The following is a 27157-nucleotide window of genomic DNA, read 5'->3' as shown; positions in this document are numbered from 1 at the left end:
GAATGGCTACTCCCCTCACTTCCAACACTGCCCTCTCCAGGGTTTGTCTCCTTTCATGCCATCCATGCCCATGGACCTTCTCAGAATATAAACATCAAGGTTATAGAGTAAGAACAACTCAACAGGAATACTAACCACTAAAGCAATGACACATACACTCTATCTCAAAACAGAAAACTAGACCAAAACCTCCTCATGTCTTCTGAATTATAAGGAAGGGATCCATCCCATTTGGCTTTTGCCATATACCATGTAAGCATCTGTAGCTAATCTGATCAATCTGGGCATTTTTAAAGTCATGCAGAGAAATGCAGAGAAATAGGTCAAGACCCCGAGTCATTTGACCTGTGTATATACATAAATAACTATATGTCTATGCATGTGTATAAATAAATACATATTCACATACATATATTACAGAATAAAAATATATGAATTATTATATATAATATATATTTATTATTATATATGTAGGCAGTAGGGTGACGTGAACTGCTCTCTAAAGGGACTTGTTCCTCCCTACTGCCTGCCTCAGACACAGATACTTGCATTCATCCAGGTGAAACCCATCTTCCCCAGCTGAGTGTGGCTAAAAAGAGGCAGAAGAATATCCAGACATTGCAAATTCTAAATAATACAAGAACATGTCAGGTATTATGTGTGTTTGAGCCTGTCCTCAGATGCCTTTGTGCTGGGCTCTCTCACTCTCTGCAGCTTTGAAAGGAGCTGTCACGATCTGTAGCATCCTTGTCAGAGCTGGAGGAATTATGTAGGAACTGTCATGGAAGGCACAAATCCAAAATAATTGGGAAGAGGGGAGTGATGAGGAATGCATGTATATAGTGAACCATAAGGGAATCCTGTCAGTTTTTCAGCTGCAGTGCAGGGGGTAAAGGGGTTTAATTTCCAAAGGGAACAATTTGAGGAGAAAACTGTGCCTGTGCTTGACCCACCTGGGGAAGAGGCAGGGGGACATCAGGTGTCCAGCAAAGCTGCTCTGTTTGTGGGGAGGATGGTGTGTGGGCTGAAATGACACTGGCACCATTTAATGTGCTTGGGAGAATGGTCCATATGTACTCCTGGTGGCTTGGGAGGGGCTGCAGTTATATTAGAGATACATCTGCTGCATGGTAGGAGGAGGAGAAGTGGGTTTGGGAAGCAGTTCCAGGCAGGGCTCTTTCCCCATCAGTCAGTGATGGGGTGCAGTCCTCCTACCAGCACGCTGTAGGTGGAAAGTCATGCTGTCCTCATAAGAGTTACTCTGTAACATCTTCTGCCACCTTCACACATTGGATTTAAATGTCCAGGCTTCCTCCTTGTTTGCCACTGCTGGTCTTGGGGTCGCTGGTACAATCTGGTTTCTTCTGTGGCAAGTCATTAATTTCACAAGTTTGCATCTGAATGCCACAAATTCCTGAGAAGTCTTCCCTACAACAGGAAAAACACCTTATTACAGGTGGGAAGAAGCAGGTTTTCTGTGGCTTCTTCTATATTTACCATGAGAAACAACAGAGAAACAACAGAGTATTTTTTGCAGATGACACCATTTAGGATCTCAGTTACTCTTTCATTTGCCAGTTACTATTTCATCTGGCACTGGCTATTTCACCTTTTTTCCACCACAGAGCCAGTATAATGTAGATCATTCTTGACACTTTTTCACATAGGATATTTTCAAAAATCCTACAATGGCCCAGGCAATCTCCACCATGGTTGACTATCTTTATTAAAGCACATTTCAAAGCATTGCTTACACTTTATATGGCTTTATCCAGCCATGAATTGACAAAAAATCCACTTCTAATGTGGTTTCACAAGGTCCTCCCTTCCCACTTTTCAAGAGAAATCCTCATTCAGCTAAGAAGCAGCAGTAATTGGTAAGGAACATGAAGAGAAACAGGGATGAGGATTAGCGAAGAGAGAGGAGAAGACGAGAATTCCCAAATGTTAAATAGGGACATCTTGGCTTAACTAGGCTAGGGAGCCTGTGAACAGGAACAGCCTTGGTGCATCTCAGCGTAGTAACAGAAACAGGGAGGAGGCCAGACTGAAATAAATCTGAAGTACAAAGTTGTCATGACACAACTCTGAAATTAGGGGGATGAAGGAAACAGAATTACGTGATTGTGGTGGCAGATGCTCCCCCAGATTTCCCACGGTTTGGCCAGAGAGAAAAAGACTGATTGCATAACCTATCTGAAACAACGTATTTGCATAATTAACCTTAATTTTCCCACAGACTTAATCTCCTACCCATTATTTGAACTACCATTCTCAGTTCCACAATGGCTGGGACAAAGACTGCTTTTTAGAATTAGAGAATCACAGAATGATTTGGATTGGAAGAGATCTTAAAGCCCATCTCATTCTATCCCTCTGCCATGGTCAGGAACACCTTCCATTATCCCAGGTTGCTCCAAGTTCAATCTAACCTGGCCTTGGATACTTCCAGGGATGAGGAGTCCACAACCTCTCTGGGCAACTTGCTCTGAGATTTTTTTGATTTTAAAAGCTCTGATTCCTCCTTTTCTTGTGCCAATATTTAACAGCTGAATCAGACAATCCCAAAATCCAGGATCATATTTAACACCAAGAAGATGCCCAGAAATCTAAGCAGTGCAATAGGGAGAGGCTGTTCTAGTTGATAACTCTTCCACTTCAAGGGACTTTTTAGTTAGATTTCACATTTTCCTCATTCTGTCCCACTTACCTTATTGTATGCTTGGTGAGTCACACAAAGGCAGTGGGAATGATAAGCAGAACAAACCACATAGCTGTAAAACCTGAAAATCAATATGGTTAGCACCTGGAATTTTCTTAATTATTGCATTTACTCCAACTGGGAGAAACAGGCAAGATTAGGGATAGGGCCTCATCTTGCCCCTCTGCCCAACGGCAGGAATTTTTCCATGTTTCTCCATTGTTCCTAGGACCCAACCAACTAGAGAGTGACCACAGTCGAATAACCAGGGACTACTGATGTGTGGTCCCTGGAGTAGTTTGCAAAACTCCTCCTTCCCTTCCTTCATCTCATTTCATTTTTCCTTCTCACCATAATGTGCACTACAGTTTTCGACAGACTCCAGCTGGAATCAAGAGCCCTTGTGCAAAGTCTTGAGCATATGCACAGCAAGACACAATTTGTATTTCATCAGCTAATGATGATGGGGAAGGGGGAGAAAAAAAATCTCTTCAGACTGATCTAAATGCACTAGTTAAGCTGTGAAGAAATGTCCTATTTGCCCATCTTTTTTTATTCCTTTGAAAATGTGAAAAAACCTCAGCATTTAAATATTTACTTTTTTTCTGCTTTTTTCCAGTTGAAGTGATTCGCTGAATTCACGGAAAGTCTCAAAGAATCTGAAAATGGCTCCATTTAAAAAAAAAAAACTTTTGGTTGAACAGGTTTTCTTTTACATTCCTTACAAATATTTGAAAATTTCTTTATAAAAACTTAAGTGCTTAAACAATCTGTTTATACTGTCTTTGTATAAACTTCTCACACGATACACGGGTATAGATTTGTCTTGCAGCGTATTTAGTAGGTCTTCCAACAGAAAAGGATTTCTTTGGAATAGAACAACAAACTGAAAGACCAACTAAGTGCTCTGGATGGTGGAGTGAAGTTTTTAATAAAATGGCATACCTGTAACTGGCAGTGTCCCCGATGAGGAAAGGAAAGAGGACAGACGAGTCAAACCTATGAAGAGAGAGAAATTCTTGATTTTTGTATCAATTTGCTCTTCTGATGAAGAGCACCAGAGCAGTGATGAGGACAGAGTCAGCCAAAGAGCCAGCTCATTCCAGCACCAAAGCAGTTCCAAGGGTACAGTCTGACAGCTCTCCCTCTACACAGAACATTTAAAAATTGCCATGTTTGTTTCTTGGCCATCAACAGATCTTTCCAGCCTGGATACCAACATATCTGCTGACCTGATACTTGTTAATGGTGGGCATGAAGTGAACTGGAATGGGATCCATCTAAGATCTTTACTTCATATAAGAGTGGAAGGATGACATTCAAGGTGCCAAGCTAGTACTTGGAAACATGGTTTCAACCAGGACCTGCTTTTTCCCAAAAATGTAATCTAAAACTTCCCTGGTGCAAGAAATTAATTTAATTTTTCTCTTATCCTGAAAAGGAAGCTCTGAACTTGCCCCTGTATGGGGCAAGATTTTTAACAAGACAAACTGTAATAGTGGTTTCTTGATAAATTTTTTGTGCTGAATGCTGAAGGAGAACTGAAAGTTCCAGCTTCATTACGAACATCAGATCATAACAAATACAAAGGCAACACTTTAGGGGAATAAATATTTGGTGCTCTATTTGCAAGAACCTGACCTTGCTGAAGTTTCAGAGCATTTTGCAGGAAACTGGAATTACTATTTTGTTGAATTAAAGGCCAAGGGGGGTTCTTTTGTTATCCAGCCCATGTTTTTCACAATCCAAATTTTAAATTTTTAAAATATTTGCAAATTTTAAATATATGTAATTTCAATAGGCTGTATTATTTTCTAGGACTGCTTTGTTGATGGGCTATATCAAGAAATTCTCTTATCCTGATAGCACCAAGTGAAATTTTCAATGGTGTCATGATGGTAGAGGAAAGATCAGACAGCAAATTGTGTCTTCTGTACCAGGAACACTCTGAACCAGGAACCACAGAGAAACAGATCTATGAAATAGGGGAGAAAGTCCTGGGCTGATGCCAAAACAGTGTGTGCAGTGGTCTGGTATGGTCACAAAGGCTGGAATGACAAAACAGGCTGAATTTCTCACTGACAGACATTCATTTTACAACTATAAAAGCTACAGCGAACTTTCACAAAGCAGAAATCTGTACATTTTCCTGGAAATGTGTGGAGTTTCTCCTGTGAGTAGGGACACCTATTTCATGGTTACTTCCCAAGGGATTAAGTGAAGGAATCTGTCTGTGTACATTATCATAATTTCAGTGGTAAGTTAAATTTGACTCCTAATCAATACTATTTCTTTTGTTGGCTTTAATATAGGTATCTTGATACAGTTTTATATTATTTGCTAATAGTTATTTTAGTTTTATGCTGTGTAGTAAGTAATTTTGGTGAAGGTCTTTTGTCTGCTACCTCCTGTTCACTTGTCTTAATAAACAATTCTTTTTTATATAAATACATCTGATTTGCCATCAATAGTACTTGCAGGACAGAGTGATTCTTTAAATTTAAACTGTTGACAAAATCTGAGGCTAAGGAAGGATTTGCCTTCATTTCAACCCCTTTCTGTGAATGTGTTTAAATACACAAGGGAGTTCTTTATTCCCCTCAGTGGCAGAGCTTCTTTAGTAAACTTTTTTGAAGCTCCCACTCTCCCCATGACAGCTGGGAAGTCTGAACCCCACATGAGCAGGTCAGGACATTGCTGTGGTGTGATCACAACCGTCTTACCTGGCCCAATGGTCTGTGGTGGCCACTGGCTGCTGTCATTGGTGCATCTCATATCAAGGGGGGTCCAGAAGGTTTTGCCATTCACCTCCTTGCACGTCCTGCTGCCAAAGGTGGGGGGTCTCTTATCATAACCTGTCTGGCATTTGAAATGTAAGACTTGTCCCACGTAATGCTGTTGGGGCAGCCTTATGGAGGCATGTGGAACAGTCTTGGGAGGACCACAGAAATCTGTGGGAGCACAAGGCAGCACAGGGTTAAAACAGACAGATTTTGCATACTGCTTCTCTTCTTGAAAATCTTGTGTTCTTAGGAAATATAGACAAGCAGGATATAGCAAGGCTTTCTAATTCTTGGTTAGGATATAAACCACTGAATTGCTTATACCATATCACCTTATTCAGCCAAGATATTACAGAAATAATTTCTTTCCCTCTGTCTGCAAAATAATTAAATATTATTCACCAGTTTTACACTACTCCCATGGAAATCAGCAGGAGAAGTATTGAATGAGCTCTTATTTACCTTTTTGTTTGGACTCTGAAAGGTCTTCTTGCTTCTGGGGTGCAGGGCTCTTTGGTTCTCTTTCTGGTTTCTGTGTAAGTTCTAACTCCATCATGGGATCCGTTGAGGACAAATCTTTCTTATCTGTGGAGAAGTTACATTTGTTGAGTTACAGCAGGACAAATATCAGAACAAAGTGCCAGAGCACCCAAGCTTCTAGAGGTTGGATAAAACTGTTTCAAGTTCTAACTTAGAAAAATAAGCACAAAAGATCTTTTGCTAATGCCCAGATTTGTTTTATACCAAGTAACACATAGAGGAGAAACACCTCTATGTATAGAAAAAAAAAAAAAAAACCAACACTCACTCACCAAAGCATTTAAATGGTTGGTATTTCCAAACAGCACCCTGCTGTTCAATCTTACACTGAATTCCTAGGTATGCACTAGCCTTTCTGACATAGTCAGGGTCACACTCATAGTACAGTTTGGTCTGTGGTGGATACATCTCAGCAGTAACATCAGCAAATTCAGTCGGTGAAAGACGTGGGCATACACCTGCAAACAGAAAGCCTGAGAATCAGGACAGCATGGCATTTTACTTTATGGATCAAGGACTGCCCCATTCTCAATAAAAGACATATCCAGCAGATGGAAGCATGAAACACTATCAACAATTCCTTAATGAAGTTTTACACAATTGTTTTGGAGAGCAGCTACCCCCAGCAGAGTGTACAGGCCTCAGTCTATGGAGTGAGGCACAACAGGCAAAAGTAAGCAATTAAAAGGTGCAATCATCTATAAGCAAACATTGGGAATGGGCATAGACTCTCAGTTCTGTCTGAGGACACCAAAGAGCAGCTTACTGTGAAATAAATTTGCAAACCTAAATATAACTTGCCCCAAAACAAGGATGTGAAGTGTTGTGTCATCAGTAAATCATATCTAAATATACTTCTCAATCAGTTGGAATGAATTAAGTTAGATAATTTCAGTGCACTTGAAAAGCCTGCTCAAGCTGAGCTGGGGACCCAGAGGTTGAAAAAGGCACTACATAATTATTATTTAAGGCCTAAAGGCTGAGAAATTAAAGGATCAAATAGTCTGGTTGCACCAGGCCTGGCACTCTGGATCTTTGGGTGCCTGATCTGTGGCCCTTTATGCTTATGCACAACAGTAACAGCTATCGGGAGTGAAACTTCTTAGTCATCATATCCTCACACTTTCTGCAGCAATAATTAATGCAGCCTTAGCAACCAGCAGGAGTGACTGCCAAAGGCCCTCAAGTCCCTGATAGCTGTTCATCATTTGATGTCTGCCCTTGACTCCCAATGTGTTTTCTCCTCGAAAGACCAACAGCAACTCAACCTGTGACTCCCAGCCCCAGCCCTGCAATGCCCTTTACTTTCATTTCCTCACTTCGATATTTTCTGCCCTCTTTGCTTTACAATGTCTTGCTGTTTAGTAAGTCACAAAGTTTGTAGAAGGCAACAACAAAAGGTATGTGAGCAGTTTAACAGCTAATCTGCATAGGGGTTGTTTCAATCCCCTTGTACCTCTGTGTTATCAAAGGATTCGCCTTGTAAACTACATCAGACTGTGGCTTTGAGAGAAGCGACTGCACCCGAAATAGTTAACCACATGGTTTACCACAGACTGTCAGGGTGATTAAAATTAAAGAGTTATCAGATCAGCAGCAAGTTGAGATCATGTACTCTCACTTTCCCTGAAAGCTAAAAGCTTGTTTCCCTCAAGACTTCAAAAGCCTCTTTGAAGCAGATTGCAGATCTGAATCTCAGCATAAGGCACTCAAACCTACAACTCATTAGTCTCTTCTTAAGAAAACCCACAACATTTGACCGACTCATCATAAAGGGCAAACAGTCTTTTAATTGATGATCAGATGTGGGGTTCTTCTGAACTTGCACACATCAGAAAGGGATTGTGCAGAAATGGTGCACTTGGGAGGTGGTGAACATCCACATTACAGCTGGATCACACACAGCCTTTCTTGAATCCAGCCTTTTAATTTCATCCACATTGCTTAAGTTCTTGTCTTCTCACCTCTAAATAACTGCATTATCTTCTTTGACCTTTACAATTATACTTCTTTCTCCGATCCAGAAAGAATTTTGGAAGAGAAATTTCCCAGGTCTTGTTGTGACCTTGTGCCTGCCTCCCTTTGACTTTTAACTGCTTCATTGTCACTTAAATTGTCAATTGTCATTGTCAATTAAATATTTTGCTCCCATTTTCAAGAACCTTCTCCTTTGCAATCATCATAACCTTCTGAAACACTGGCTTCTCCTCCCATACTTCTCACCAATGTGTTTGATCAAAGTCATCAACTTTTGGGTTTATTGTTGTACCAGTCCTCACACTGGGAGGAGCCATGAATGAATATGGATTTTGCAAAATATCCTTTGCCATGATTGCTCTTAATTGTCTCAAAATATCTTATATATCTTCAGAAGTGCTTCTCTTTATGTGGTTTTTACTCCTCTTTCTAGAAAAAGTAGGCACTCAGCATGTAACTCATGCACCCTCCTGCCAGGAAGTTTTAGGGAGTGAAAAGCTTCTCCCTGAGTCTCCTTTTCTCCAGGCTGAGCTCCCCCAGATCCCTCAGCCTCTCCTCGTCAGACCTGTGCTCCAGACCCTTCCCCAGCTCCACTGCCCTTCTTTGGACCTGTTCCAGCATCTCCACGTGTTCCTTCGGTTTCATGTCATGGCACCTCCTGGAATAGTTTGGGAAGACTGCAGGGAGGATGCAGATCTGGTGAGGTCTGGACCATCCTGACCTCTGGAGTGAATTGAGCCTAAAACTTCATTCCATCTTTGTGCCCAAGGAAACTACATGGTTTGCCCCTAAAAAAATCAATATCCTTGCTATGTGAGTGGTAAAATAGCCAAGGGATTGGAAGAATCCAGGGAGTAGGGAATGGCAGGGTAGATTTTTTCCTTCACCAAATTTCTGACTTTTTTACATTTTTAGGAAAGATCAACTTTGTTTTTTGGGTTTTTTTTTGTTGTTTTGCACCTTGTTGGTAATTAGCCAATCACCTTGTTTGAGTTGGCGTGATATGAAAATGTCAATCTTTTAAAAGGCCAGCACAGCTGGGCATAACCTGCCTCTCAGCCTGTGGTGACCTAGTTTTGCACAGCCCAGTTTTCCCTGGATTCTGCACCCCCCCACAGCTGCTCCAGGGCTGCACTCCTGCTATTACTGGTTTGAAATACTGCCCTCACATTACCTTGAGATGTCTTGATGTTTTCTTTGCCTCCTCATTTTGCCTCTGCACATATTCCAATTTTTCATCCCCATGACAAGGTGTTGTGTGCCACTATTTCCTTCTCCTGCTATCCTGATGTCCACTGCTCTCTCATTCCTTCATTCACAAAATTCATCAGCCCCTACCACTTATTCTCATTTCCCACACCCCAGAAGTGTCCTGGGACTTCATTTCTCTGCACTTACAGGTAGAAAATGGGCCAAACAGAGAGGTTGGTGTAATTGTGTTCACAGGGATTTAGCCTTTCTGTCAGCTGCAGAATTATGAGAACATTTAGCTCTCCTAAAACAGGTGGGAATTTCTGTGTCTCCCCATATTAATGGGTTTTTGGTGCCTACAGCATTTGTGGAAATTCTGGAGGTGGTTTCAATGATTATGATGGAGTGGATGGAGACAAACCCTTGGAATTAGAAGGAAACTTCTGTATTGAGACAATAGACAGCCATGAAACATAACAATTAAAAAGTAGTTATTGGTTCTGCTGGAGCACTCTCTAAATTAAGTTTGAAAAGTTTTTTGAGAACTGCAAGCCTTGTCATCTGAGCCAACAGATAGGTGTGAGCTGGGGTGTCTGATGCCATTTGAGATGTCTCAGGACCTCTGGGATTTCCACATGAGCTGTCAGATATCACACAGGAGACACTGGAGGGAAAGAAACCCAGCATCTAAATCAGCATCAGTTCTTTCAGATTTCTTCCCTCACGTTTCCCATTCAACTATGTTACTCACACAACCACAAAACTGCTCTTGGTGGGTGTGCTGGCAGTACCAGGCTTCATGAAACCCTCCCTCCTGTTTCTCTTCCACGTCTGAGTTGGCAGAGCAGTGATAGATGAGGCTTTAAAACAACACCTTTAGTCCACAAGAAGTGAGTGGGGAAAATTTGTAACAGGTATTTTTAGTTCTAGGTAAAAGACAGTGAATCATGGCACACTAACCTAAAATCAGAATTTCCCCTGTCACGTGGCTGTGTGTCACCAGCACTGACATTAATCTGATGTCAAGTTAAAGCAGAAAGGTACAAAAATAGGATGATTTTCCCCTTAGCACAAAGGCAGTAGGATGGGATTGGTAAGAAACTGGATGCTCTGAAGTTTTGGGCAGAAGCAGTGGAAGAAACCAGGCAGTGCACACACCTGCCCAGTTCAGAGATGAAGAGCACCTCTCCCCAGAGATACCAACAAATCAAACCGAGCCAAAATGAAGATATTTCCCCAGCTGTGCCTGAAAAGCTAAATCAACCCCGGGGATTTATGTGCTGTGTGAAACTGGGCTCTCTAAATGGTGCAGTCTCATGAAGATGAAACTGATACAGGCAAAGCGAAGGAATTGATACCGACATCAGGACTGAAATGGTAATGAACATTTTCTAACTTCAAAACTTATTCCCAAAGGATCCTTTAACAAGCAAGCCTCAGCTCTGCAGGATTCTTTCCCCCATTAATGACATTTATTACGTATGTGAATTTGTAAGATGGGAATAGATCCCAGATGTGGGGTTGGGGTACAGACCCCAACTTAATTTGCCTGTGAGATTATAATTAACCGTACCTTGGATTATAGAGAGATTATCTTAAAAAATAATTTGAGTAATAGTGAGTCTGCAGTGTAAGTGACAGAAATACAGTGCAGATAAAATGACCAGGCACAAGTTTTAATACAAACAGCAATGGAGGAGAGACCAGCCTTAGGGGGATGGAGGTGGGTTTGAATATTTCCAGCAGTGGTGAAGAAGAATGTCCTGTTCTAAGGACCTGGCAGTTCAGTCTCTGCTGAGTTTGCTGTACGAGATGTCTCTGTTCAAAAAACAGTGTAAAATAAAGTGGAATATGAACTGTCAGGAGCTCTAGGACCACAGAAAACTGGGTTTTGGAGAAATGCACTTCTCTTACCTCTTGGCTTAACCCTGCTGACCAGCTGTTTGCCATTGACCTAGGCAGTGGAATCTAACGCCAAAAAAATTCCATATACAGCAAGGCTAGAGCAGGTTGCACAGTGGACTAAGCTTTCTCATGTTAAGCATAATTTAGCCTCAGGAATATGCCTTCTTAGCTCCTTCTGTGAGAAGTGGAGCTGGGCAAACCTCTCTAGAGCACAGCAGACACCTAATTTACCTTCTCCAAAGCAAAGCTTTGAAGTGCTTCTTTCTTTTTATCAGCTGCAGTGGTGGAAGAATGTTCTTACATGCTCACATTGATAATCAGAGTGGTTTGCCTGATGTATTGATAGATCTCACACCTGCCCTAGCAGAGAGGCTGGGCTGGGGACTTGAACTCAAGATGTGGAATTGGAAGAGGGATCATTAGCAAAGAAGGAAGAGAGAGGAAAACTTGCCTGGGCACAGTGTGCTGCATAGAAAGTGCACTAAGTAAAGAACAGGGAACACTTTTTTTTGTTTCTGGGTGTTTATAACATCCTTGGTTCCGTGGTAAAGCCGCAGAGCTCAGACTCCCTACATGCAATCATGGCATGTGGTTTTGTAGCAGAACACAGAGCCAAGTTTTGAGAATATCATACATGAAAGACTTGTTTTGGTGTGTGACACTTTTGCTTAAACAGACAAGCTCAGTAACACACGTCTTTGATATTTTCATCTGAAAAGAAAAAAAAATGTATTTTTAAACAACAGCAGAGATACAAATTCTTTCCTTTGTCTGGAATTTTCTCAGACTTGCCTTTTGTAGGGCTGAAAGTAGAGAATATCCTCTCTGAAAATAATTGAACGGTCTGACAAGTGTGTTTCCCAGTCTTGGGAAAATGGGAAAAAAAAAAAAGGTCTAGTGGGGAAATTTTGATTTCAAATATTCCCTAAGGACTCATCTCACCTGACTTAGCATGGTCATGGAGCTTTGCCCTGGAGATCTCAAGAGTGAGATGGAAATTTTCTGCACATGAACATGATTTTTCTGTTGTCGTGCATGAAGTGTTTTTCCACATAGAGAGGGTTATATATTCTTTATGTGAAGGCTTACTTTACAAATCAAGAACATCAAAAGAAAGCAGCAGATGACAGAGTGCCGCTCCCCTGGCAGGGCTGAGGAACAGGGAGTCAAATGGGGAAAGTCACGGAAGGACTTTGGAAATGTAAGTTTTTGGGGAAGCATTAGAGGAGATGGAGCAAAGACTCAGGGAGCCACTTTGTTCCAAAATTCAGGACCAAGGTCAGGGAACGGAATCCGTGGGTAGAAAATATTCAGAAGCCGGGCTCTGAAGATAGCATTGATACAACAGGAGAACAGGGCAGACAAAGTTGAACATTGAGCAGGTAGGGAGACCAAAATAACAACACTCTGAAGGCAACAGTGAGCAAGGTCAGAAGCAGTGTCTTTCTAGAATTAGATAAAGAGTGGATTCTTTTCTGCAATAAAAGGAAAAAAGGACATAACATCTCACCTCTGATGAGGTGGAAAGACAATTCCTCCAGCTAAAGAAGCAGGTACTGCAGGATCTCTGTCTGTAATGTCTGCTTTTCCCCAGTAGGATCACACTTTTAAAACATTTTACTAACATTTTTTTACTTGTAGCTGCATATTGAACCCTTTGTTGCTGAAGGCCACTGTAGCTGAAAAGGTTTGTAAAGGTATTTGCTCTCTAGTTGACCTTATAAGAATCACTTGTCTGTGTTTGACAACTTTAATGTATTCTGCATTGCATTTCAAATCCATGGGGGCCAGCACTAATATGCAAGTATAATGGAAAAGAAATTCCTCTCATTTACATGACTGAGATCTGGTACCCATCTTGTGTGAATGAAATTCACTTGAATGAATTTCTTTCTTTTGTGAATTTTAATCCTTTCCAGGTTTAAGTTGCAAATCTGTTCAGTGTATCCCTGTATGATGAACAGCAAGATGGAAAGGTTGTAGGAGCACAGACCAGCTTTTACCTTGTGTTTGACCCTCACTTCAGGCTTCACCCATGCCTGCATCTTCTAGGCACTGCTGCTGTGCAGAATAAAGGAGATAAATGTGATGCTCCTCACAGGAAAACCAGCATTTCTCTTCTTTTTAGCACTAAGGTGTAGTTTAATATTTATTAAATGAATGATCATCCCATGCCTTAACTTCCCCAGTCCCGCAGGACTTTTCTCTCTCACTTTGAGAACTATCAGTGAAACTATTCTGTAAAACAAATGGGTTTTATTTCCTTCTCCCTCTAATTATATGTATTCCTGATATTGCATTTTGACAAACACCATCTAGGGCTGGATGTATTTACAAAACTGAACTTGCAGTGCTGGGACAAGCTGAAAATACTAAGGCAAAATAATAAAAAAAGCACTGTATGTGCTGAGGCCTGGTTGTTTTTTGACCAGTTTGACCCAGCCCCTTTCCCTTTGCTTTGCTCATGTCTATTCCCAGGTCTCCTTGTTGATCCCCCTAAGGAATTAAATCAACAGGTCTTACAGCCACAATACCTTAGGTGTCTCCATGATTAAAAGCTCCTAAACTGGCAAAAGGTGGTGTTTCTACCTTAGCATATTATTTGCAGAGAGAAATTACAAATATATATATATATATATATAAATATTATGTTTAAACATTGGGAGAGACATTGAAAATAAGTAAAGGAAGCTGAGGAAATAAGAGCTTAGTGATACAGTGGAGAATGCAATCCTGTGCATTAATTCATTCAGTGGTGAATAAAATTACATGAAATAGCATAAAATGCAACTGCTCTGACACCCCTAGATTTTTTTCCAAAAAACAAAAAGGTTTCTGATAAACGAGACCTGCCAGAAATTTCACAACATGTTCCAGGCAGAGTAATACAGAAAGTGTGATTTGGGGAACCTGACTCATCCCAGAACTGATCCCACTGACACATCTCTGGCTGAGCAGCTCATGGTGCTGCTCCTGCATGCAGCACCAAACACTTCCCAGGGGCTCTGGCACCTCATCTGGCAGTGAAAGGAGAAAGTGCAGCATTTACTGGCAAAATAACGAGAATAAAATCACCTGGGGCTTCAACATTCATGAAGGTCCTTCCTGCATTTATCAGTTCAGTCATTAGTAACACACTCTTCCCTTGAGATGGGCAGCCCTGAGGAAAATTCCCAGCCCTGCTAAGGGTGATCCATCAGCAGTTACAGTACCAGCATATCTGAGAGCCTGCTTTAGGCTGTGTCTGTTCATACCTCTCAGCCTGGACATCATCATCAGACACAGAAAGAAATATCACATTTATGGAGCACTGAGAATGGAAGGTTTTTTTTTTTTTTATCCCTGCCTTTGAACAAAGCAGTTTAAATTTAAATACACTAATGCATCACCAGACCATTTCACAATGCACACACTTGTCATGATAAATAAGCCAAATATAAGCAGTGTCACCATTTATAAATGTGTAAAATTGTGCTGAATTGGATTAGCTGTCTCCATTCACAGCTTATAGGCACTGCTGATTGAGAGGTATAGCTGAAAAAATATTTCATATCTACAGTACCTATAGCAAATTTGGATGGTACCTTTTAACTAAGAGCATTGCCATCATTTTTACCTACGGGGTACTGGCATTTCAATGTCTATTTTTGTTTCCTAAACTTACAAGCAAAATGGAAAAAGGAAATTCAAAGGGCTGCCTCAGGCTGCTTTGATCTGCCCACTGTTCCAGTGATGGGTTGGAGGATACATACATTAGTCAGACAAAAAATATCCTCTAAAGCTCTGGATTTTCTGCAGTTGGCAGTCTGTGGGCACAGAACTAATTTCTCTCATTTCCTTAGAATAATAAATTCCTTAAGCTCCTTAGCATCTTTTCTTTGCTGAAAAAAGTCAGGATGTTGTGAACACCCTCTAACAACCACCAAAAGACCCAAATCACTTTTTCCCTCCCCAAAAGGCAAAAAGAGTCTTTTACCTGGCCTGTTCCCCTTGATGAATCCAAACAAGAGCCACATCAAAAGCCACTTGAGCTCCATGGGACTGGTCCACATCTTTTCTCTGCACCTCGAAGATGGTGAAGTTTCTCAGAAGCGATGAGCTGTTGCCAGCCAAGACAAGGAACTAATTACTGCCCGATGAGGCTGTCTGGGAGCATCACCCACGTGTGCAGCGAGGGCTTTGGTCAGCAAATCATCGTTTTGCTGGCTCCACAGGAAAGAACAAAGGCTGCTTTCTGTTCAGGTATTAGTCTGTTATCCAGGAAACCAAACTCGATGCTCGGTGTGGCAGAGCATGCCATCGTGTATAGGAAGTGGTTTGACACATCAGAGCTCCTGGCTCCAGAACTCTTTCACACTTCACTACAGCTGAGGTCAGTAGAAGCAGGAAGACTTTAATAGGTTTGTTCAGGCACTCAGCTCTAAATCTGTGGCTGGACAGGTATTAGAGAGGGACCAGGGCTGTGGAATAGATGTCTGGTGTGTGACAATGGATCTCAGGCAACATCTGTGGGCTCTACCTGCAAAGAAAAAGTTCCATGGCTTATCCTTTTGGTTTTCAGAGGTCTTCTGTTAGTGATGATAAAGCCATACTGCATTTGGTTTTGATGGAAGCATATGTGCAGTTTCTCTGAATCACAGCTGAGCTTCTGAAGGATGGGCAGCTTGATTAAAAAACAAAACAAAACAAAACAAAAACAAAAAAAACCATGAGGGTGAGGCTGCCAGGTTTGGAAAAAGTTTCCCTTGCTCCTAAATTGTCTGGGTGTGACGTGCTTCAGTGAAATTTTTGCAAATGCCAGTGGAAAACTGGAAATTACCAAGGAAGTATTACACTTTATGTAGTTTTTCTTCAGCCATTTACACAGAAATTATTTTCTGTTAGTAACTAGAGAATTAATTGGGATAGACAATAGAAAAAAAACAGATTTAAACTATCTGTGGTATTCTATCATGATTATTACATGCTGGGCATTTATTTCTCCTTTATAAATCCTCAATGAATTAAATCTTCTTAACAGGCAAGCTAAGGAATAGATGTAATACATTTTTAACTGCTTCTATGGCTGTATCCATCAGTCTGCCACCTTTTTCCTGATAAATCTCCCTTTGCTCTTTCCATGAGAGATTTTGTGCAGCTTTGTGATGCAGGTGACAAATCCTCCTGCAGGGTTTGCCAGCTGCGAGGCTTTGCCAGGAGATTACTTCTCAAATCCAAATGCAACAGGGCGTGGAGAGCAAGACTTCTGAAGCAATGGCTGTGGGTAAAATGCTCTGCTCACCCCAGGGCTGCTTCACGCTCCACAGTATTTAACTGCCTTTGCTTCAGTATCAAATCATCTTCTACATTTAACAGTGTAATAGGAAAAGCTCATGCCAAAGCCATCTGAAGGACTTAGAGAGTTTCACTCCTGAAAAATCTGTCTCGAAGTCTTAGAACCCAATCCTTCACCTTTTTCCAAGATGCCTGGAGATATGTAACTGCCTGAACTCTGCAGTCATTTGCAGTAAAACATATTTATTATGTTGCCCGGAAAGAAATCCCAAACTTTTTCTCCTTTCCTTACTAAACACGGGGTCTATTCTTTTGAGGTGAAGGGATTTACTTGCCAACCTCTGCTTCAATTTCTGGCTTGGTCTAACTATTTAATTCCACAGCTATTTTAATGATGGACACAGATGAGGGATATTTTCTGCAATCCTCCAGCTCAATCTTTCATGCAGCATTTGTTTTCAGGTAGCAAACCTCAGCACAGGTGAGTAACAGCCACTAAGGTTTTATCAGAAAAGGTGAGTTTTTATCTAGGAATAAATGGGAAATACAGTCAGTTGTACTGGAATGAATGGTGGCTTCAGGTGGCTCATTGCTACAAACACAGATTGCATGAGAAAGATCTGTAACTCAGCATTTACACCTCTTAAAGGTCAGAAAAAACGGTTATGGTTTGTGAGAGGAATTAGCCAGATCGGCTTTGGGAAATAGGTCAGTTTGCTGAACAATTCTGCAAGAAAAAAAAAAGTGCAGATTCTGCAAGGAACAGACCCAAAGTAGAGCGAGGTAGAGAAGGGGAGAGTGAGAGCAGAGAGACCCAGCAAGGGGGAAAGGCACCCAAGCACAGATAAAAACTGGGGTTATGAGAAAAAAAACATAACTAGCATTATAATTTAGATGATCAACATGAGATGTTAGCAACAGAATTAGGTGTGGAAATAAAGGAAGGGAGGTGCTGTGAAAACTCAGTGGGTATCTAGGAAGTGGTGGGGGAAAAAAACAAGAAAAAAGGCATCTTGAGAATTAAGGAAGATGGAGGAGGACAAGAAGGTGCTGGGATATCTGTTGCTCCTTGACTTTCCTCCACTGATCAGCAGAGTTTTGCTGCCCAGGTTAAGTCCCCTGTTTCAGCAGAGAGCTGGGAGGAAAAGAGCCTGTCACGTAGCTCAGGCCACCACAGACAAGATTATAAAGATTATTTTTATTCAGTATCACAAGATCACTAGTACAGAAATGGAGTTGCCATGGAGCAAACCACAAACACAGCTACAGCCTTCTTAGGTCTAGCTTTAACAAGGGCTTTTTGAAATCCTGTAAGTGCTTTTAAAACTCTGCACAGTTTGGTCTGGATGATTGTCCTTTCCTTAAACTGGTCTCTCAGCCAGCTTGAAGAAAGGGCAACACTGTGATCTTACTGGAGCCCTTGCCAGTTTAAAGCAGCTGTAAACATCCATGTAACTCACTGAAATAAGCAAGCTTTGTGTTTTATTCAGCTTTTCTGCTGTGAATCACTCTTACACAGGTCCTGTATTCAAGGGAATAACATTTCATATGGACCTTCCCAGGGAGACTGTGGGGGTGGCTCTAGCAGCTACCTAAACTCTGTTAATCAGCATATTGCTTATGTATCCTTAAAATTACAGTAATGGTGGTTGTGAACTCACATTGTGCACCCACAAGGGCCCTTCCCAACCTCCACAGCAGCATCCAGCTCTGTTGCAGGGCAGAGGTTTGGGGAAGCCCGAGTTATACCAGGCTCAAAATTATCATGAGAAGATTTACATCCAACCTAATTATCTATAAAGGTCAAACAGGTTTTAAACACTTTTTGTTTCCCATAAAAGTGAGATGGAGCTGACACAAGAGGCACACAAATTTCACACCTTAAATGGAGCATCTTCACCATGTCCATACAGGGTTCAACTCAAGAGAGAGCTGTATGGTCACAGTTGTCCCTGAGAGTTCCCCATGAGTCCGTGGAGGGTCAATAAGGACATCTAGAATGTGATTCACCTCCTCTTCTGGACATCTACATCCACCAGATGAGTCTCTCTTATCTTCTCTCCCTCTCTCCCTTCCATCTGCACACAACTGTTAAACAAGCACAGCAGGTCTTTTAGGTAGCCCCAGCTGGATGAGACAAATCCATCCTGAAAATCCATACTGAGTTTGAAAATAGAATTTAAATTGATTGTTTAGTGACTGGGAACAGTCTTTTCTGCCAAACATTCTGGATATGGGTCATCATGGCTCATATTAACTATTCCTTTCTTTGATGCTGAGTTGTGAGATAAATATGTAAGGACCATGAAAAACTCTTGGATATGTTTAATTTCCATGTAGTGAGTACTGCCACAATGTTCTCCACACACCAATGTCTAGACTGGGTTCCTCAATACTTCCCCATGCAAATACAGCTGAATAGTACAGATAACTTCCTTCCTATTCTTATTTGCACTCATCATTCCCTTGGCCTGAGCAAAAAAAAAAAAAAAAAAAAAAATTGAGGAACTGGTAAATTAAGTGTATTATTGCATGGTCATATTTGCTCCTTCTCTTCTTTTTATTGCCAGGAAGTTATAGTGAATAAAGTCTATTTAATCCTGTAAACTGCACAAGTGCACCCTGCAGTGAACTTCTTACCCAAGACACCATTTCTTAGCTTGATTTCAGTAAGAATTTTTTATATTATCTGTAAAGTTACAGAAATATAACCTAGATGAATTATGAGGTCAGTATGAAATTTATTGGAAAACCCCTGAAAAAAAAAAGTGCTCTTAAAATGGTTCAAAACTGTGTCAAATGGAAGGTCATCTTGAGAGGCACTGATTAACTACCAGAAGAGAAGGGTGCACTGCAAGGTGGTGCCCAGGTGAGTCTTTGGTTATTCAGTCTTTCCAGCAGTCCCCTGGATGATGAAGACCAGCTGGCAACGTCACACATTAAAAACTTAAATCTAACTCTGAACTGCACAGCACATGCAAAGAAATCCCTTGTTTTGTGCTGTGACAGTGAAGCCATGGACAGGATGCTGCCCCTACTTGTGGGCACTGCACGCTGAGAAAAGCATGGAGCAGCAATGGAAATGAAAAAAGGGTCTAGAAAACCTTTTCCAAAAGAAAGGGCCAGATAACTTGAAGCTGCCTGAGGAATGATGACGGAGAAGGGGACAAGGTAAGAGCCTTAGCAGTGGTAGTGATGGAGCTCATCTAGGCACGGACTAGATGAGCCCTCAAATCTCCTTCCAGCACTGGAGTCTAGGGACTATTTAAATAGGGCACATCCCTTTTATTAGAGGCATCTAAAATCAAGAGAGACTAATGTGAGCATGTTTTAATGCTCAGTTTAGTACATCCCACTATTGCCATTCCACCTTTGGCCCTTAAATTGCCGAGTGAACTTCCCATGGTTGAAGATCACCATTAGAAATCTTTCTGCTGCATGTCAGAAGGCACCTTTCTGCATCTTCTTTACCTTCATGGGCTGGGTAGATGCTTCTGTTTAAGAAGGCAGAGCTCAGTGCCTTCCTTTAGCTCAGTAAAAGCACAGCTAATCTTGTCTGTATGAATTTTGTTGAGTCAGCTCTGAATTTACCACCTCATAGGAAGCTGGTGTAGATGTTCCAAGAACTGGGGCTAAATTCTCTGCTACAGAAATTAAAAGCAAACAGTTTCATTTCAGGTCCTAGACCATAATGTAGTGCCTTACCCTGGGAGTGAAAAAAACCTTCTCAACTGGATGGATTTTGAGGATTACTTATAGAAATGCAAAAAATTAGAAGTTCTAAATGCAAATAGCAGTGGGAACTATTTAGAGAAGTTCTTCAGATCGAGTAACTTGGAAGATTTCTAGATCTAACCACTAACCAAGAAAAGTTGGTGTTGAAGTGTGAAAACTGGTGTGGTACTCAGGAAACAAGTACAGAGTGAGAAAATCAAAAGCTATGTAGAAAGCTCAGAATGCATTTTGCTTCAGCCAAGCTAAAGAAACAGAAAATAATAGGAATTTTTCCTTCTTGAGCAGAAATTATTAAAGCTGACCCTTCTATTCAGCACAGAATAAGGGTTCATGCCTTGTTTCTTTGCTTCTAATGAGGCTCAGGACTTTGTCCAACATCTTTGTGATGAACCCCAAATCCTCTTCTTACAGAATTAAGTGCAATCCTTCCAATTATTGCCAGAGTAACTCAGGCTGAGATTTGTTACAGAAGTCAGACCTGATGATTTGGAACAGAATTTCAAAACCATTATTTCCTGTGGCTGCTTTAGGACTTTCTCAGTAGGGCATTTTTCTAACGCACATTCAGTGGTACTCAAATACTCCAGTGACACCAATATTCAAGCAGTTGTAGATGAGGCAAACTAAAATGGGATAATTATGAATTAATGAGGGAGCACTGATGTTCAGCAGAGCCAGACATTTGAAGACAGAAAATTATGGGTGAGATATTAAATAAATAGCTCACTGGTGGGTACCCTTTCCATTGGCTTAGATCTATGTGGCCTGTTTTGGTGCAGTTAACCTAAAACCATTTTCATTGACTGAGCACTATTTGTGCAGTGGAGAAGGGTGGGGTTGGGATGGGATCTTCAGATTTTTAAATCATACAATTATAGAGTCACATAATGGTTTGGGTTGGAAGGGACCTTAAAGATCATCCAGTTTCAACCTCCCTGTTGAAGGTAGTGCCACCTTCCACTATCCCAGGTTGCTCCAAGCCCTGTCCAACCAGGCCTTGAACACTTCCAGGGATGGAGAATCTCTCTGGGAAACCTGTTCCAGTGCCTCATCACCTTCACAGTAAAGAAATTCTTCCTAATATCTAATCCAACTCTACTGTCCTTTGGCTTAAGGCCATTTCCCTTTGTCCTATCACTCCATGCCCTTGTGGGAAGTGCCTCTCCAGCCCTCTTGTGAGCCTCCTTTAGATACTGGAATGCTGCTCTAAGGTCTCCCTGACCATGAGATGATGGATGTTTGAGGTGTGAAGCTCTGAGTAACTTGACAGGCCTGTGGGGGGTTCCAGGGCACTTTGTGTCTTTCTCCTGAGGAGCTCAACTGCTGATACAAGATGAGAAAAGAATTTTGGATCAACAAGGTGGTTTTCACATTTTCTCAATTAATGAGATGTTGGTGTAGACACAGACTTTTGAGTTAGTCACCCGTCTGCTGTCACTGTGAAAAGAGAGGAGAAGCAGCAGCTCCGATGACCTATTTCTGATGTCTGCACTGGGGTGAAATGAGCTCCACTGTGAAGTGGCTTCTTAGCTGCACTGGCTGGGAACACCCAAATGCTGCAGATGTCGCATTTGGTTTGAGGATACCCACCAAACCTCCCACCTGGCATTCAACTGCCACGAACAAACCCTGCCTGCTATAATTAGCACCAAACATTGCCCTGTGTTGCCTTGGTGTCCATAACAGTCTCCCAGTGCTTAGAGACCTTGCTTAGAGACCTTGTCATCAACCTCACCATCTTTCTGGCTCTTGTGCACAGATTGTTATAAATACTGGAGCACAGCAGGTTTGGGGCTGGATTCTAGACAGTTTCACTCTGGAAGGGTAATGCAATTAAAGGTGAAAGCAAAGGACTGCAGCTGACAAATCTGTAGTATGGAAAGGTCCAAGATGTCCACATGAGTCCAAACACCTGTTCTGTTCAAGGCCTCTGATGGTCAATGCCTCTCTACTGCTGGGAGGAAAAGGAAGGAAGGTGACCTAGACAGGATCAAGCTGACTGTAAAGCATGCAATGAAATACAGGAGTTATTTCCATAAAGCTGATAGTATTTCATGCCCTGGAGCTGTTTTTCCAAGAAAGGAGCAGCTATTTGTCAGGCTGTTCAACACAAGTACCCTTACCCTGAGGAAGTTCTCCTCTGACCCTGAGGAATTCAACTATCCACATTTTACAGCCAGACCTTATTTCATCACCGGCATCCGTCCAACTGAGGGAACTGCCTGGTGGTTGGCTTTGGAGGTTGCAGAGGAATCATTCATGTAGGGCAAACAGCCTCAAGCTTTCTCCCAGAGATCAGGACAAAGCTCATTGCAACTTAAGCACATTCGGTGCTGAAAAGGGGTCCTCACCCCAACATGCTGAGCTCAGACAGTGAGTGCAATTGGCTTAGAATCTGATTGTATATACCAACTGCACAAAATGTGGAAATTTTGCTGGAGGTCACCTTCATCCAGCAGAATTCCATCATGTGTAGGATGGTCTTGTGCTTTGAAAGGGTACAGTGACACTGCAGGCAGGAAATCAGATTAAAAAACAACGTGTGGGATCTTTTATATCTCTTCTGGGTGCACACTTACCCTCTTCTCTATTGATACCTCTGATTATTACAGTTCAGCCCTTCTGAAGTCCTGTCTATTTTGATCCCTGCATGGTGATAACCAAGGACAACCCTATACAGTCCTCTGAAGAAAGCATTAAACAATCTTTTAATTTTAGGCTCTGTCCTCAGGTGGGTGGTTCCAACTCCAAAATTTCTTTGTTTCTACTCCCAGAGATCAACATTCCCTCATCTTGAGTTTGACTTGCAACTTACTTTTAAAATAGGGAATTATTAAATAAGTCTTTGAAAGTGAGAATATTTTGGGTAGAGTTTCACATGTCCCCGTGTCACACAGAGGCTGATGTCACTTGTGTTGAAGGAACAAAGAGAGGACAATTTCCAGGGCCGATTTACTTCCTACCAGCCAGACTGCCCCTCGCTCAGATGCCCTCATGACGGTCTTCATTATATCTGTCACCTGCATGATACAAAGAGTAGCACTCAAAAAAAACATCTCATTAGCCGTTTTCATGGTGAGCAAGTGGAAAACCTGAATATGTGATGTGACTAATAAAAGCCAGACACTGAGCCTCCTCCATTTGGAGTGTTTTTGTCAGGTCATTTAAAGTTAGAAGTGGAAAGTACTCCAGATACTCTGCCAGATATGTGCAGCTTAGACTATAAAAGAATAAATGAAAGATAATATGAAAAAATAAATCATAATAGAATTATAGTATCTACCCGCTTGGCTGTTCAGTAGTCATCAAGATGATTATATCTGTATCATCTCTCTTTAGTGGTATCAAGAAAATTATAAAACTAAATATTTCCACAAAGATAGTAACTGCAGCCATTTTAATGCAACTGGATTTGCATTCTGGTTGCTGTGGCATCTCAAATGTCCATGCACAGCCAAACCTCAGCTTCTTACACTCCCCAAAAAGTGACATTGTCTGAGCAGAGCTGCTGGCATTCACTGAGTGTCACAGGCATTGCTGAGAGTTCCCCATGGTGGCACAGGCTGGCTCTGCCCTTGGAATGCTCCATTCTGGCAACATCCAGCTCCAGTGTGGAGCTTTGAAATGAGAAATCATAACCAACAAATGGGAATTTCCAATACATGGGGAACTAGAGGAGCTAAGAGAGGGAGAGCTTCATGAGAAGGACCAGCTTCCAAAGGCCACAAGCATCAGAAGGAACCCAGAGGAGACAGCTTAGAGCACCTCGTCCTAATTTGGGCTCCTCCACTAACTCCAAATGTAGATTGGGGAAGACACTTCCTTGCCTTTCCCCTTGCCCAACACCTGTAAACTCTTGATTACAATAAATTCTTGATAAAAACCTTCATGTTAACTGCAGAGATGTCTCTATGTCCTCCTGCTTGATGCCATGTGCAGTCTTTGAGCTAAGACAGAACTCTGTCTTAGAATCACAGAATCATTTGGGTTGGAACGGACCTTAGAGATCACTTTGTTCTAGCCCCTTGCCATGGGCAGAGACAGCTTCCACTATCCCAGGTTGCTCCAAGCCCTGTCCAACCTGGCCTTGAACATCTCCAGGGATGGGGCAGCCACAGCTTCTCTGGGCAACCTGTGCCAGAGCTCACTACACACACAGTAAAGAATTTCTTCCATATCCATTCTAACACTGTCCTCTGTCAGATTAAAGCCATCCCCCCTTGTCCTGTCATTCCATGCCCTCATACAAAGTCCCTTTCCAGCTCTCTTGGAGACTGCTTAGGTACTGGAAGGTGTCTGAAGCTCTCCCCAGACCCTTCTATTTTCTGGGCTGAAGGATCATTGAAAATATCTCCTCCTAATTCTGAATAACTAGAAAAAAAGCAGAGCAGAAATTTAGTCAAAATGTTTCTGCCTTACATTTAAAAAGAAAGAGATAAAAGCTTCATTTGTTTTTGCTTCAGGAAGCTCTCTGCACCAACAGAGAAGAAAGTCCCTTTCTAAAATAACAAGAAATTCATTAGCACTGCTTGTACTTTTTTAAGGTCACCATTACAGATATTTTTGATAACACATCCTTTTACGTACATGTGGTCTGGTCTGATGGTGAAGATGATGCTATTTACCTGAAGAGTAGGTTTGGGGTAGATTTTTTTTATGCCTTCCTTGTATTTGAGGAACAGAAGGATGGACAGTGCTCACACTTGGCCATTGCTCGTTCATGATTAAGGCATTGGAATGAGTGTAGAAAGAAAAACAAGGCACGTGGTGAACACTGTCAGGTTGAAAAAGATGAAAGTCCAGCATTCCATTTCCATCATTTGCCTTCCATGATACAGTGATCTGATCCATGTTGGGATCAGATCACCAAGGACTTTGGAGTACTCTATCTCTGGCTACATTGCTTTTGTTTTTTTAAGAAATATAAGAGTTGACAGGCTGGGCTACATTACCTATCAGGGTAGTTCAGTATCAGGCCTTTTTCAATAAACAGGATAATATTTCTGAAGGAAGAGGCAATAAATCCTGCCCAGAAAAATGCAGAATAATCAGCCTTTTTTTCCTAATCCTGCCCAGAAAAATGCAGAATAATCAGCCTTTTTTCCTAATCTTGTTTTAACTTCCAGTCATTAGGTTGTTTTATAACATAGAAAAGTTTTTCTGTGTTGAATGAGATACACACTCAGAATAAACATACAGCTCTTTGTTTCTTACTCGAGCAGTGTCTTGTGAATTGTAGAGTTACCAAAAATTGCATGGCAAACAATTATGTATTTTCATAAAATTAAAACTATGACCAAGTCCTAGGATATAAAGTGGAATATGGAAAGTGTCCCAGTAAATTAGGAAAGTGCTGTTCCAAGGATTGTGTTCTAGAGATGACTGATCACCTGGCCACAGCCTGTGCTTGAAAACGTATTGGGCATCTCAGTTTTAGAAAGATAAAAATTGATGAAATTAATTATATTCTAATTGTATAAGACAACATCCCTGTGTCCATATATCCATATATATGGTCCTCTTGTGAGATGGAAAGTGTAACTTCTAAACAGCTGGAAAATGCTGCTTGGGGCTTGATGACGTTCCAAATCCTAAACCAGAGTCATATCCCTTAGACCAGACTGGTCAGGGATGAGGATGTTCCAGTGTTCCTGTCTCTGTTGGCATCATACACCTCTGTGGCAAAAAAACATTTGGAAGGGTTGGCACAACTACCCTAAACCAGCATTTCTTCATTCAACAGATTCTGAACATCTGTCTTAGCTGCAAAAACTCACCTGGAATATCAATGCCACTGGACATGCTTCAGGGCCCAGGATGCTGCATTTGATCCTCATGGGAAGAAATCCACAGAAAAAGACAGAGAAGACCATGTCCCAGCACAAAATACTGCATGGAAGAGAGGCTGAATTTCTGTTTAAAAGCTGGGGATCCCTAATGGAGGAGAACTCCTTTTGACATTTTCCCAGTGGTCAGAGCACTTGGAATGTAAATCCAGAGCAAGTCTGGATGCTAAATCTTCTCCTTCATCTCTCTGAAGACGTACAGCAAGTAACAAAGCCATAGAAATAATCACAGATTCATCAAACAGTTCAGATTGGAAACAAGGCTGGTAATGAGATCCCACCTGGATTTATTCACTTGGCCTTGCAAACCTCCAAGGATGGAGACTGCCCAACCTCAGTGCCCCATTAATGTGCTTCTAACACCAAATAGTTCTGTTTATACCAAGAATAGTTCTGTTTATGCCAAGCCACTACAACAGGACGTCAGAAAATTCTCTTTGAACTTCAAGTTCTTGGACTCAGCTATTTTGGGCTGAAAACAGTGGTTCATGAGAATTTGATATAAATCTTGAGCAAGCGGAAGGGTAACCTCACCTTATAAAATCATCAGAGCAGAGGCATTTCCAGAGCGATGTCACTCCGCTTGATAACAACTCACAGTTCTTAGAATTTAATCTCATAACCAGAATTTTATTTCAGTCAAAAAAGACTACCTGTAAATTTGGATAGAGCTTTAATTCAGATGTTTATAAAGCTGATTTTCTTCTCCACTTCCAAACCCTCCTTCACTGTTTGCCTTGGCTTACAGTATCTTTCTCAGTTATGAGTTTTAAAACTGGTGACCATTGCAACAGAGGTTTAACTCCCCCCAACCCCTCATTTTCATAAAATCACAGAATCATAGAACATTTTAAGCCAGAAGAGACACACAGGGATGACTGAGTCCAACTCCCAGCAAAGGTTCTTAATCCAGATCTTTGTAGGTCCATTTCAACACAAGATCTTCTAGAATTCCAAAAAGACAAACCTCCTGAAATCCCTCCAGTTTCTCAGGCAGTGGGATTTTCAGCGTGTAAGAAACCTGTATTTTTGGCACAGAGACCCACTGTAGCTAACACGGGGGAGTTCTGAATAATTTCTTATCAAAATCCTTCCTCTAGCAGAGCAGCACAACCCTTTTTTTCTTCAGTGATGGCAGAGATCCCATCTGTACTGAGTCTAGTCATGTGTAATATTTTCACTGCTATGTTTTTGATGTTTTCTCA

At 41.5% G+C, this 27157-nt stretch overlaps 1 protein-coding gene across 2 annotated transcripts; it reads right to left on the bottom strand.

The window, feature by feature from the left end:
- Nucleotides 1–502: 502 nt before the first annotated feature.
- LOC128788385 (interleukin-2 receptor subunit alpha-like) lies at nucleotides 503–15149 on the bottom strand. Of its 2 annotated transcripts, none has more exons than XM_053943391.1 (7): nucleotides 15074–15149; nucleotides 6297–6482; nucleotides 5947–6069; nucleotides 5425–5652; nucleotides 3647–3700; nucleotides 2711–2783; nucleotides 503–1428 (listed from the first exon to the last, which is right to left on the bottom strand). In XM_053943391.1, the coding sequence occupies exons 1-6, from the start codon at nucleotides 15147–15149 to the stop codon at nucleotides 2731–2733; spliced, it is 720 nt and encodes a 239-aa protein (XP_053799366.1). In that variant the 3' UTR covers nucleotides 503–1428; nucleotides 2711–2730. The 2 variants fall into 2 exon arrangements, with proteins under 2 accessions (XP_053799366.1, XP_053799367.1); XM_053943392.1 differs by lacking the exon at nucleotides 15074–15149 and adding an exon at nucleotides 7344–7423.
- Between the last annotated feature and the right edge of the window lie 12008 nt (nucleotides 15150–27157).

The sequence above is a fragment of the Vidua chalybeata genome, chromosome 5 (genome assembly GCF_026979565.1).
Source record: "Vidua chalybeata isolate OUT-0048 chromosome 5, bVidCha1 merged haplotype, whole genome shotgun sequence".
Taxonomy (NCBI): Eukaryota; Metazoa; Chordata; class Aves; order Passeriformes; family Viduidae; genus Vidua; species Vidua chalybeata.
Note: the sequence above shows the minus strand (reverse complement) of the source record. Positions and strands in the feature narration are given on the sequence as shown.

Coding starts and splice junctions, on each gene's coding strand:
- LOC128788385 (XM_053943391.1), bottom strand. CDS start 15,149: ATGTGGACCAGTCCCATGGAGCTCAAGTGGCTTTTGATGTGGCTCTTG. Junction 6,483..15,073: donor CATCAAGGGGAACAGGCCAG/GTAAAAGACTCT, acceptor TTCTGTTTGCAG/GTGTATGCCCACGTCTTTCA. Junction 6,070..6,296: donor CCAACCATTTAAATGCTTTG/GTGAGTGAGTGT, acceptor ACTTCTCCACAG/ATAAGAAAGATTTGTCCTCA.